Raw genomic sequence first — 12,656 nt, 5'->3', positions numbered from 1 at the left:
TTGTTCTGACATTCAGATCTGCAGTGTTCCACTGGTGCTTGCATCTCTGATCTGCCTGCCAACATGCTTTATCAAATACTTTTTCCTCTGGCTCTCATCTCCATGCCTTCTGTGCTGCTCCTACTACTGATCAGTATGATTCACTTTCTCCATTTCAAATAATTCCTCCAAAACTTCCTTGCCACCCTATCTGTTTTCTTCTGCCACCATACGTGTTTACTCACACATCGAAGTAGATAATGTTGCATAGCTGATAGAGGTTTCCATCACTTGTTCATTACCTGTACTTTGTGGCGCTTGCTTTTCTGTTGTGGCCTTTCTGGGCATGACTTTATGGGTTCCATCTTTATTTTTTCTGTATGCGCTGACCGCTTTTAACTAATAGTCTGGTATGCCTAGGTCAAATATATTTTTGTAATCCTGTGTTTAATGCGTTGTTCGATAGACGATCAAGAAGCAGATCAAGGAGGCGGTCACATTCAAAGTCAAGAAGTAGGCGGCGATCTAAAAGTCCAAGAAGGAGGAGATCTCATTCCAGAGAGAGAGGCAGAAGGTCTAGGAGCGCATCCAAAACCAAGTAATTCCCTCTTGCGACTTCAGAAATTTTCTAGAAATCCAGTTGTTAATTCTGAAATATATGTAATTTAACTTCTATTAAAGAAAATAGCCAGGTCATCAACTACTGCCAAATAGTTTTTATTACTGTGCCACAAATTGGAGATCTTAACAGTGATAGGTACTGAAGTATAGCACTGACAAGGTTTAAACAAATAACATTTTTGTATAATCTAACTTTTCATGTCTTTGAGGAAGTATCTTCGTAAGAGTAGGTTTGTGTTCTGCTGTGATGCCCAAAGTTAAGATATCTGAGTATGTATTTAAGAACTTAAATGTGGCCTCATTTTCATAGATGCTGAAAACATGCAGCTTCTGTTAGTTTCAATGGGAGCTGCGGATGCTTATTACATTTAAAAATCAGTTGTAACTTTTAGCATCTAAGCTTGGTAACTCCTTGGCTGTCTCAAAGAATTAAAATTGCTGTTCTGCTATTTCAGTAATTGTCCCACTCTGCTTTCACTCTCTCACTAATGAGTTTCACAGTGGAGAGACAATTTGTGCTGTAAAATGTCAGAGTTGTGGTTATCTGGTATTATTTCCTATTCTTGTGACATGCAAATATTTGTCTCTATAACTGACTGGTTTTGAATATATAACATTTCATTGCCTTTCAAGGGATAAAAAGAAGGAAGAGAAGGAAAAGAAACGTTCTAAAACTCCACCAAAAAGCTACAGCACAACCAGACGATCGAGAAGCACAAGCAGGTACCAGAACTTGGGTCAATTTCTTAGTCTGTGTTTCAAGAATAGTATATAGTGGTATTGGTGTAAAAGTTTCTAAACTGGTTTGTCACATCATTGTGACAATTATCCTCTTTCACCTCTGAAGAAATCAGTTCTAATTTGCTGTGGAGTATTGCTATAGATTATGAATTAGCACTTCAACTAGGGTTACAGAGACTTACAGGAGCTGTTCCAACAAAACCACCACAGCCCATTTATCAAAGTACCTGCAGCTCCCACTTCAAGGAAAGTGAAACAGAGACTCAGTCTTACCTGGAGCTTTTAAAGAAATCTGTGCAAAGCCTTATTGATCTAGGCACATCTCTCTCTTTTTGTTTGTTTGGGGTTTTTTACTGTAAATCTCAAACACAAAAAAAAAATACCAGTCTTAAATTAACATACTCAGAGTGCTTCTGGACTCCTGAAAAGGTCACAACTCAGAGACTGTTTACTGTGACAGCTTGAAAACTACAGGAACATACCTGCATTTATTTTGTCCACCTATAAAAGAATAATAGGAGAAAATGTACTTTCAAATAAAGCACCTCTTAAATGAGCGTGTGAGAGAGATGGATGTACCTGGACTTATGAAGTGCCTCAAATAAGTTTAAGTGCTAAGAAGGTATCTTTTGGTCTCTGAAAATAGATATCTGCTCCTTCCTTGTGAAAAATGGATGTTGTTTGAAACAACCATTTTCCTATTGAAAACTCTACATGATAGCTGAAAATCAAGCTGTTTCATCTGACTGCTACACCATTAATATCTGTAATAAGAACTTAGATGGCAATTTATTTCATGATAGTGGAGGTAGAATAGAGGGCAGCTTGTGCTGCTTATCAACAGCTGCATTGGCTTTGCAGTGCTGATAATAGTAAATATGTCTTTGGTAAAACAAGCAGGAGTGTCTCTGTAGAGCAATACTCCTTTAGAGTGTAGATATGAGCCAGTAGAAATATATTTAAGTTAATATAAACTGTATAATTTTAACACTTCTGACTTTGAGATGTTTTTGGACTGTTCTACCCTTTAATGCCTACAGAGATCGACGGCGCAGAAGAAGCAGGAGTGGAACAAGGTCACCTAAAAAGCCCAGGTCCCCTAAAAGAAAACTGTCTCGGTCCCCATCTCCAAGAAGGTCAGTGTGCTAGCAGGCCTCTGAATTCAGTTGCTCTGTATCTCTAATTTTCAAAGGGGTGTCTGGGGAGGAAACAGTCCTGGTGCCTGAAATGTTTGAGCTATAGTGGAGGGGTATAGTTTTATCCTTTTCAACCAAGGAATTTCTTGAACTCTGCTGTAAATTCTCCATGAAAGGGAAGTCATGATTGTTGTTCTGGCACTAATAAATGTGTGTGGGAGGGTGTGTTGCATTCTGGAAATAAACTTCATGTCCTGCCTTGCACTGTTTAGAAAATTCCCCACTCTGTCTTTTCACCTCCCTCTCTTGCTTTGAGCTGCGATAGGGAGTTGGCTGGTCGTGATTGTATTCTAAAGGAATACTTAACCTTGGGCTGAACTGATGTTTTGTGATTGTGGTGGTGGCTTAAGCTAGGTTTTTGGCATGAAGGGCTGGTTCTGTGTGAAGGAATTACAGTAAAGTGTTAACCTTAGTTTTTGCAATGTGCAAAGATTGAGCAAGGTACTCTACTGTCATCTTAGACATAAAAAGGAAAAGAAGAAGGATAAAGACAAAGAGAGAAGCAGAGATGAGAGAGAGCGGTCAACGAGCAAGAAGAAAAAAAGCAAAGACAAAGAGAAGGATCGGGAAAGAAAATCCGAGAGTGACAAAGACGTAAAAGTATGTTTAAAAACTTGTTTAGTTTCACTGCCTTTGGTGTAGTATTAACCTTAAACCCATAAGAACCTTGAGGCAAGTTTTACTTTTACTTTTTCATCTCGGCAAAGCAGGTCACAAGGGATTATGATGAAGAAGAACAAGGATATGACAGCGAGAAAGAGAAAAAGGAAGAAAAGAAAGTAGCAGATTCTGCTTCTCCCAAAATAAAGGAATCACCAGTGGATAAGGGAAGTGGAGATTCAGCAAGAGAATCCAAAGTAAATGGGGATGATCATCATGAAGAAGACATGGATATGAGTGACTGAATATTGCCTTTGCAGTGAATGCAGCTGCAGACATGCATCAGTGTCATTCCTGTGTGATTCTTTTATGCTGTACTTGTTAATCCTAAATCTAGATGTATACAGCTCTAATCTATAAATGGTTGTAAAGCTCCTGATATTAATTTACATCAAAAGCTTTATAGTGAGAGGTACTTTGGTTGCCGTTCTTGCTATGGCCAAATTTGGTTTGAGTAGCCAAGTAGGTCTTATTAACTTGGTGCTGCTTCAAGCAAAAGTGAAAAGCTGCATGCATCTACAGCAGGCATGGATTGTTTATGTTGTATGATCTCCTTTAGTAAATTGGCTCACTTATGATAGTGTTTCTAGAGTTTGATTCATTGCAGTAATAGAGCAGTATAGGGAATGCACTGATTGCATGTTAATTGTGGCAGAAACATCCTAAATGTTCTAAGAAAATTCTACAACATATGATGGATCTTTTTAAGGGTCTTAAGTGTGGCTACACAAAATTAATATTCATAGTTACATCTGGAAATAAGCATTCTGATATAAATAGATAATCTTTTTAGCCATGTGGCTATTTTTCGGGGGGTGGGTGGATGGGTTTTGTTTCATTTTGACAAGGTTAAAATGCACTAACCTTTTCGGATGGCTAATGTTGATGGTCTTTTACTCAGTCAATTTAAAATCCATGTCAGGCAGTGGAGAGAGGTATAGTTTAATTCTTAACTACTTCTCTTGGGTCTGGGGAGGTCAAATTTTCTGATGTAGTAATGCAAAATCTCCTGACTTGCCCAGTGTCCAATGATTAGAGGTTGCTTTGTGCAGTTTTCATCACCCAGTTTTTTATTTTTATTGTATTTGTTCATGAGCTAAATATGTTGCAAAAAGAGGTAGTGCATTTTAAAATTGACCTTTGTATGCTTTTAAAAGCAAGTCTACTTGATAATGTACTTTTTACTTGATCTCAAGTTGTATAAACTAATAAATTTGTGTTTACTGTCACTGCAATAGTAATCTTATGCACACAGTGATTCCATGTTATGCAAAGTAGTTAGATGAGCTGTTTTCTTAGTTAAAGACGTTTCAGAGCTTTTACTTTTGTGCAGGTAAAAACAAAAGTGGGCTACAGTCTGTGCCATGTTGATGTACAGTTTCTGAAATTGTTTTACAAGACTTTGATAATAAAACCCTTAAATTTATGCTCATGTTTCTGTAAAACTGTACTTGTATTTATTTACACTATTGAATGTATGAAATTACCTCATTCATTTAGAGTTGACTTTTCCCCCCCTCACCACCTCCTTTAACAGTATCACAGTTTAATTCCATTTCTTTTACTAGTAAATGTAGTGAAGAAAACTGTTAAGCCAGTCTGTCTTTCAGCTCTGAGTTAAGCCTTTTCCCCCTCAGTATAGTATGTATTTTACCTTAGCTGGGGATAAAAAGTAATAGACCTGAATGAACTTAAAGTGTTAAGTACTTTTCAGATATATTTTTCTCATTGTTAAGTATGTATTTTCATTGAAATGTAAACACTTGCACCTTTTATCTTCTCTAGAATGGTGATGGAAGATTAGCAGGAACAGGATAATGAAATGCAAGGGTGTGCATCAGCTATACATCTCTAAAAGCTAACCTATAAAAGAAGGTCCTGAAATGACAGAACAATTCACTGGTTTAAATGAGTAGGTATTGGAATCAAACTAAAATTAGCACAAGTGCTTGCAATTTTTGAGTCTGGTTTTTAAAATTCACTTTTCCACAGACATTTTAAAATGAAACTTGCCATTTAGACATGCGGTGTCATTTTTAGAATTTGTAGAAATGTAACTTTTAAAAAACTGAGTATTTTGTCACTACAGAGAGGTATATGTCAATACAAAGAGTTCTCCTAGCCTTTTGTTTTTAGTTGAGTGAAACAAGCTGATAATCCCCATTAATCAAGAAAAAAAGACATGCATATTGCATCTTCTAATTAAGTTACATTTCCTTCATGTTTGAATTAAATTTACCTTATCTTGCTAGCAAGTACAGAACAAAAAAAAGCCCTCCTGCTTTTATTAAAACATTTGTGGATTATTAACACTATTGCATAAGCATTGACTAATGAGGAGGATCCTGTCCTCAGATAACCAACAAATGTGGTGGGTACAAACTTGGAAAAACACTACACAAATTAAGTTTACACTGTTTTTTTGAAATAGGAGCATTGTGTGTTAGAATTGGTTTGTGTAATATAACTCAAGTGCAAGTGCCTGAAGACACAGTGGAAGTAACAAAGGTTTACAAACTACCATTTACTAATTTACATTCATTCACCAGTGCAATGAGTGAATCCTTCTACCTGTTATAAAATTGAACACAAATACCCTAGTTGCCATTCAGAAATCAGCATGTGCTAAATTCATTTTTCCTCTAGCAGACAACTTTGGGATCATTTTGGCAAATGTTCACTTTTAAATGTAGAATACTTTGAAGTTAGCTTAGATCATATCTTAGTGTGTGGTGGATACCCCTTCATCAGCTGGGGCCAAATATAAATGAGATGTGGCCTAGCAAGCTTTTAATGTCCCCATGCATTCAGGTACACTAGGTCTATGATTGGTGGCAGCTACTCCTGAGCCTTCACTGGTAGCTCCGCCACATGTGAATTGCCCCCACTCCTCTTGATGGAGTGTCAGCTTTGAAGCCTGAGAAATGCTAACATTCAGCATTTTACCAAAATCACTAACTGTGCTTATGTTAATCAGAAAACATACATTCTTCAAGTATATGTCCATATGAGTGCTCCAATGTAGGATGGACAGGCATCCATGCTTTCTCAGGCCTGTGCAGAGCAGCACCTCAAGCCTTCAGATGAGGCATGGACCCACCACCACTCAGTTCCTTCTTTACTGCCTGTGACTTGAGATGAAGCAATTGCTTGTCTAGTGCTTCTCAACTTCCTGCCTTGCTTTGTATTCTGATTTTTGTCCTTATTTCTTTAATGTTATATGGTTGTGTTTAGAAAGGGTTACTCCCATCCCCACCCCCATCTTCCCTTCAGTCCTCTACCATTCTGGTTTGTGCCAAAGACCCAGGGTTCAAGCCCTGACAGACCTGCCCAGAGTGATGGGAATTCAAGCTTGCCTTGTAGTGATGGGAATTCAAGCTCTCCCCTGCCTCAGAGGCACCCATATCCCATCTGCAACTAATGTATGTATGGAGTTTAAAGATGGGTCTCAGAAAGAGGCTAGACTGAAGCATCTTCTACTAGAGTGCTCACTAGCCTCAGGAGGGCTCCACTTTCCACTTGTGTACATCAACCTTAAATTCCTGCACTACCCCATGGCAGCAGCACCTTCAAAGGCTAGAATGTCTAAGAAGACTACTTTCTCCTTCCAGGGTATCCAAGAGGGAGAGGTCACCTCATAAACCCCCCTCTAAGACCTCATATCCCCCAAGGGGTGCAACTAAGGCTCCATCTGAGCCTGGGTACCAAGCCCCTAGTATTGCACAAGAAGCAGCATGGTACTGACATTTCCAGGCACTAAGATCAGGCACAGGCCTCCTCTACATGACACAGGAGAGTTATGTCCCTTACATCAGGGCTTCAAGATCAGAGAAGCTCTTCTACAAGCCTCACCAGTACTGTGCTCACCATCTTTGCAAGGCCAGGTCCCAGCACCAACTCAGTCTTCTGGACATCATAGGCCTCCAGATTTCTTTTCCCAGGGGACTTGTTTATACCAGTGGTACCAGAATCTCTCCTGCTATGGTCCTTTACCATGACCCCTTCCCTGGTACTGCTTAGATTGAACGTTGGCCAGACCTCCAGCCTTCAATACCCATGTCTGATGCTCCCTCCTTCAGCCCAGGGGATGATACTTCTCAGAGTCTGAAGGCCTCCATAGAGGGCTCTTTTTCATCACCTTGCTACTACACCCTAACGAGCCTAATTCAGATCCCCCCCAGACATCCTGGAGACAGCTTATGACTATCCGTGGGGACCCTTCCCCTCTCTATCCCCTCAGTGGGTTTACTAGAATTCCTAGGTCACCTTAGGGAACAATTTTATAAGGGTTCCAACCAGAAAGAGATCCCCAGTACCAGCTGGTACTGTATCATTCACAGGCATTGACTGATAAACCTTGGGTACCCTAGGATCACCATTTGGTACTCCAGTACCTTATGCACCTCAGCACTAGGAGACACCCAGGAGCAGTTCTCCCCCCTCCAAAGGAGGGAAACTCACCCCCATCAGCTAAATCGTTTTCATCCCTGGATGAGGCAGTAATGCCTCCACAACTTTCTTACACCAATGACTCTGGGGCTTTCCAAGACCTCATAAAACATCTGACAGAATCCCTCCGGATCCTATTAGAGGAAGTCTAGGACTCTCACCTGCTCACAGAGACTAGTAAACAAGTGCCATGGTCCAAGCCCTAGCTGTAGGCAGATAAAAAGTACTACATTCCAGCCAAGAAAAGGGAGCATTTATTTTCCCACCCTACTTCTAATTCACTGGCGGGTGGATGTGGCTAATAAAGGGTAGAGGCAGGTCTATTCCAGACCCTCTCCTTATAAGGAGTCCAAAAGTTTAGACTTCCAGGGTAGGACAAGGTACTCCTCGGAAGCTGTCCTATTTTGTGTTGCAAACTACCAGGCCTTGTTGGCAAAATGACTTCAACACATTCTCCTTTTATTTGACATCTGCCAGAGGACCAGATGGAACAATTTCAGGCCATGATTTCAAAGGGCCAGTTATAGCCAGAAACTCCCTCCAAGCTGTTGTAGATATCCCAGACAGCTTCTAGATCCTTAGCCACAGCACTGTGGAGAGCATCCTATTGTCTGGTCTCCCAAGAGGTGCAGATTATAGTTGAAGGTCCTCTTCTCCCCCTCTCCCCTTCGAAGAGCCCAGCTCTTCAACTCTGACATGGATGCCTCCCTACACATACTGAAGGATTTGAGAGCTACCTTACAGTCACTGGATATCTGAGTTACTGCAACAAAAAGATGGTTTGGTAACTATAAATATAACAGCCATTTAGGCCATTCCAGTACACCAAGCAACAGGCTTTCTGAGACCTTCCTACTTTCAAAGGAGGAGATCTGTTCCTCAGAATAGGGGACTACCACTTTCTACAGCAATACCTGCACCTCCCTCTAAGAAATAATTTTGATGTCTCGGTTGAGGGCCTCAACCAAATGTACCTACCTGGATCCTGTGTTGAATGATTCCATTCATCTCCCCTTCGCTCCCCCCCTGAGATCAGCTATCCTACTTCCTCCCTGCCTGAGCACAAAGTACCTCAGACAGATGGATTTTGGAGGTGATCAATGTGGGATACTCCATCCACACTGTCCCTTCATCCGTATTCCTCTTCAGGAACTCCTCTCACAAAGATCTCTTGAAACAAGAGGTCCAGTCTCACGGTTGGGGATGATTGAGCCAATTGCCCCAGAGTTTATCAGAAGAAAGTTCTATTCCAACTATTTCCTAGTTCTCAAAAGGGGTGGAGGATGGAGACTAATCCTCAACCTAAGAAACCTGAACCTCCTTTCCCAGCACTTCAGGATGGTGACGCTAGGCACTATAATCCTGTTCCTAGATTCAGGAGACTTGTTGGTCACCGTCAACCTCTGTGATGCCTGCTTTTGTGTAGCTATCCACCCATCCCACAAACAGTTCCTACGGTTCAATTTAGGTTTAAAAGACTTACCAGTAACAAGTCCTTTCTTTCAGGCTCTTCACAGCATCTATGGTCTTTACAAAGCTTTCAGCAGAGCGGCCCATCTACATCAGTGGGGCATAGAAATCCTCACCTGGATGCTTGGCTCCTCAGGGGTTGATCAGCTGTAGAGATCCAGTCTGCAACCTCCAGGACTCCCTCTTTCAATCTCTAGGCCTCAGCATCAATAAAAAGAATTCTACACTGACACCTGGAGACTAGACTTTATTGGAGCCATTCTAGGCTCCCTAACTGCCAGTGCCTCTTGCCAAAGAGAGATTCTCTATCAGGTTTAATCTTGCCAATACAACATAGCTTGCAAACAATGGCAAGAACCTGCCTACAACTTGTATGCCTCCACATTTGTCATGCCTCATGCAAGACTGCCCCTCAGGTGCCTTCAGATATGACGTAAGGTCAGAGCAAGATCCCAGTCTTTATGTGCAGCATTGCTTAAGCTTTGAAATTGGTGCATGTTCTGTTAGATAGCTAGTTGAGATTTCTATCTTCCAGGATGCCAGAATACACATTCTGACTAGACGCTTCCTTCAGGACCACAAATGGGAGCTCAACAATGCTGTCTTCCTTAGCATCTGCCAGACTTGGGGGTCCCCAGAAGCAGACCTCTGCCACCTAAACATGAAATTCTGTCCTGCTCCAAGGGAAAATGTCTGCAACTCATTGGAAGATACCCTCAACACTGGCCATACCCCTGTATCCTAGTACATACTCACCTGAAGATCTTACTCAGATTGCATCAGGAAAGAGCAAGGGTTTATCCTCGTAGCATCATCCTGTCCAAGACTTGAACCTCCAGCTCAGGCTTCTTCTCCGGAAGGATCTCCTGTCACAGAACTCAGGGACCATGATCCATCCCAACATTCTCTTTAAATCTGAGAGCATGGAACTAACCTGTTCGGAGTTCAGTCAATTATCCTATCTAGCAGGAAACATAGCACTTGCAAAACTTACATTCAACAGAGGAAATGCTTCTACGACTGGTCTTCCATTCACTCTTCTGAAGCCTTAATGGTTCTGCTTTCCAAAATCCTGAACTACCTCTTAGATAAGCCTTGTCTTTAAATCCATGAGCCCAGAGCACATCTGGCTGCTATAACAGCTTTCTTCTCCCCCATTAAAGGCTTCAGTCTTTGCCCATCCTATTACAGCTAGATTCCTACAGTTTGCCTCCTGTACAGAAAGCAGCACCTCCCATGGGACCTCAGTTTGGTTCTCAATGCCCTGAGAAAATCTCCATTTTAACCAGTGGCTACCTGTTCTCTTTCCTGCCTCTCCTATATGGCAGCTCAGCCCTAAGAGCACTGAGCTCTTTCTTCTAGCTCAAGTGATAGCTAGAAGAAAGAGCTCAGTGCTCTTAGGGCTGAGCTGCCATATACCACTTTTTATAAAGACATGGTTACACTGCATCCCCATCCTCATTTGCTCTCAAAGTTCTTTTCAGAATCGCACATCGATAAAAGAGATTCATCTGCCAGCGTTCTACCCAAAACCTCAGTCCTCTAGAGAGGAGACCAGCCTACATAAAATAGATGCCAGAAGGGCCGTTGCCTTCTACCTTGACAGGACTAAGACCTGACAGGCACCTCCTATGCTATTTGTGTTGTTGCGGGGAAGGATGAAGGGTTAACCTATTTCCACTCAGATTGTCAAATTGGATTTCAGGTTGCATCTTAACCTGCTATGAATCAACTGGGATACAGACCTCCCTCACAGAGTGACAGCACGTTCCACTCTAGCTCAGTCCACATCTATCTCTCTCCTGAAGGTGTTTCCATAACTTAAATTTGTAGGCCTGCAACTTCGTTTCCCATTTTTACCTTTGCTAAGAATTACATGATCTTACCTGCGTCCAGGGATACTACCATCTTTGGTGATGCAGTCCTCCAAACTGTCTTGGACTTACCTCCTCAGCAAGATACTGCTTGGGTATCTTCTGTGGTAAAGCAGCCACAGGGACATATACTCAGAGGAGAGTTACATACCTTACAATAACTTGAGTTCTTTGAAATGAGTCCTCCTCCTGCCCTCTTTCCCTTTTAGCTCTGGAGGCTCTGCTTTGCGGTAGTGAAGAAACTGAATGGAAGCAGGTCTGTGCCTCCTTATATGCCCTTGTTTGGAGGCACAAAGTGCTGCTCTGCAAATGTGCAAGCCTGTGGCCACTGCTTTGCATTCTCTGGTTGAGCGTGCCTGGGTGCACATATAGCCTACTGCAGAGCACCCATATAGGGACAAAAATCTCAACGAACTGTTACTTTAAAAGTAAGTAACCTCTCCTTCCCTTCCCCCTAAATCCCTTCTATTCCTGTCCACAAATGAGGACTGAAGAAGAGATGTATTCTTTGTGGTGCCAAAAGTCATGTGCCATTGCATTGAGTAAAGAGCTGTCTTCTGCTTAAAAGAAAGCATAAAGTATACATAAGTGTGTGCAGTGATTCCTCGCGGTAGCTCTGCAAAATTCTCCAGTTGTAATAAAGAGTTAGATTAAAGGCAGGCCTTCATGTCACTTTGACACCTTTGCAGTCCTTATCTGGATAGCATGGAGATTATATTTCGGAATTGCTGCTTGCAATTAAATTGGATGCACCTCAGTATAAGAAAATGGTGTAAGGAGATTATTTCTTGACCTCAAGTGTATATACTTAGTGATATAAAAATTGCAGTAATAACATCCTTAACTTATATTTAATACAATCAACTTGTTCTGTGCATACCTGAGACATTCTGAATAGCACTGATTGAATTTTCCATTAGAACATCTGTAAGAAAATGCCATTTCATTGAAAACAAAACTTGGAACGCTTTGATTTCAGCAGTTTTGTTCGGGGAGGGAGGGTGGGAAGCATTAGCCAATCCAAATGTTTCAAACTCTTGAAATGAAACACTTGCTTTTGTGGGAAATTGTTTCCACTCACATTTGGCTTTGTTTTGAATCCGAAATAGTTCTTGCACAGCTCTAATTCTGAATTAAATATAATTCACCACCAGGAACTGATGTGTAACTGACATTTCCCACATTCTCATTAAGGTAAGAGTATCTCCAACTTGTTCTGCCTTGCCCCTCCCAATAATCAACTCTGTTTATTCAGTGCTGTGCTGAAAAATTGTAAATGGAGTCACTAGTTAATAAAAATGCATATTACAGATAGCCAACATGCAAGGGAGCTATTTACTAACCTTGCACTAACTAGTAAAATATTCAGATTAAGGTCCAACTTTAAGCATTTCAGAATAGTTATAGTTGCACTTTTCACTGCTATTTTAAAAAATACTTCTCATAATTAACATACCTAGGGTTACCATACGTCCGTATTTTCCCAGACATGTCTGGCTTTTTGGGTCTTAAATTGCCATCTGGGAGGAATTTTTAAATATCTAAAAGCGTCCGGGAGTTTGCCATTATTATTTTTCCCCAAAGAAGAGTTGATCATTCAAGAAAGAGAGTGAATGTTGATCACTCAAGAGAGTGCCCGCTTTTTCCCCCTAGCTCCCAGCGTTCA

General features: G+C 41.2%; 1 protein-coding gene across 4 annotated transcripts in view; it reads left to right on the top strand.

Moving 5' to 3' along the window:
- Positions 1–12,521, top strand: part of SRSF11 (serine and arginine rich splicing factor 11) — a 49,071-nt gene extending 36,550 nt beyond the window's left edge. The window contains exons 8-13 of one of the 4 annotated variants that reach the window (XR_012160447.2): positions 446–577; positions 1,234–1,323; positions 2,382–2,477; positions 2,999–3,137; positions 4,983–5,109; positions 12,145–12,521. Coding sequence is in view for 2 of the 4 variants with exons in the window: in XM_073357357.2 (XP_073213458.1) it covers positions 446–577; positions 1,234–1,323; positions 2,382–2,477; positions 2,999–3,137; positions 3,245–3,442 (655 nt within the window). In the remaining 2 variants the exon portion in view is untranslated. Of the gene's footprint in view, positions 1–445; positions 578–1,233; positions 1,324–2,381; positions 2,478–2,998; positions 3,138–3,244; positions 4,624–4,982; positions 5,110–12,099 lie in introns of those variants that run through there. The other 3 variants (XR_012160446.2, XM_073357358.2, XM_073357357.2) reach the window with 3 other exon arrangements.
- Positions 12,522–12,656: the final 135 nt, after the last annotated feature.

The sequence above is a fragment of the Lepidochelys kempii genome, chromosome 8 (genome assembly GCF_965140285.1).
Source record: "Lepidochelys kempii isolate rLepKem1 chromosome 8, rLepKem1.hap1, whole genome shotgun sequence".
Taxonomy (NCBI): domain Eukaryota; kingdom Metazoa; phylum Chordata; order Testudines; family Cheloniidae; genus Lepidochelys; species Lepidochelys kempii.
The sequence above is the reverse complement of the archived record's forward strand: the minus strand, read 5'-3'. Positions and strand labels throughout refer to the sequence as shown.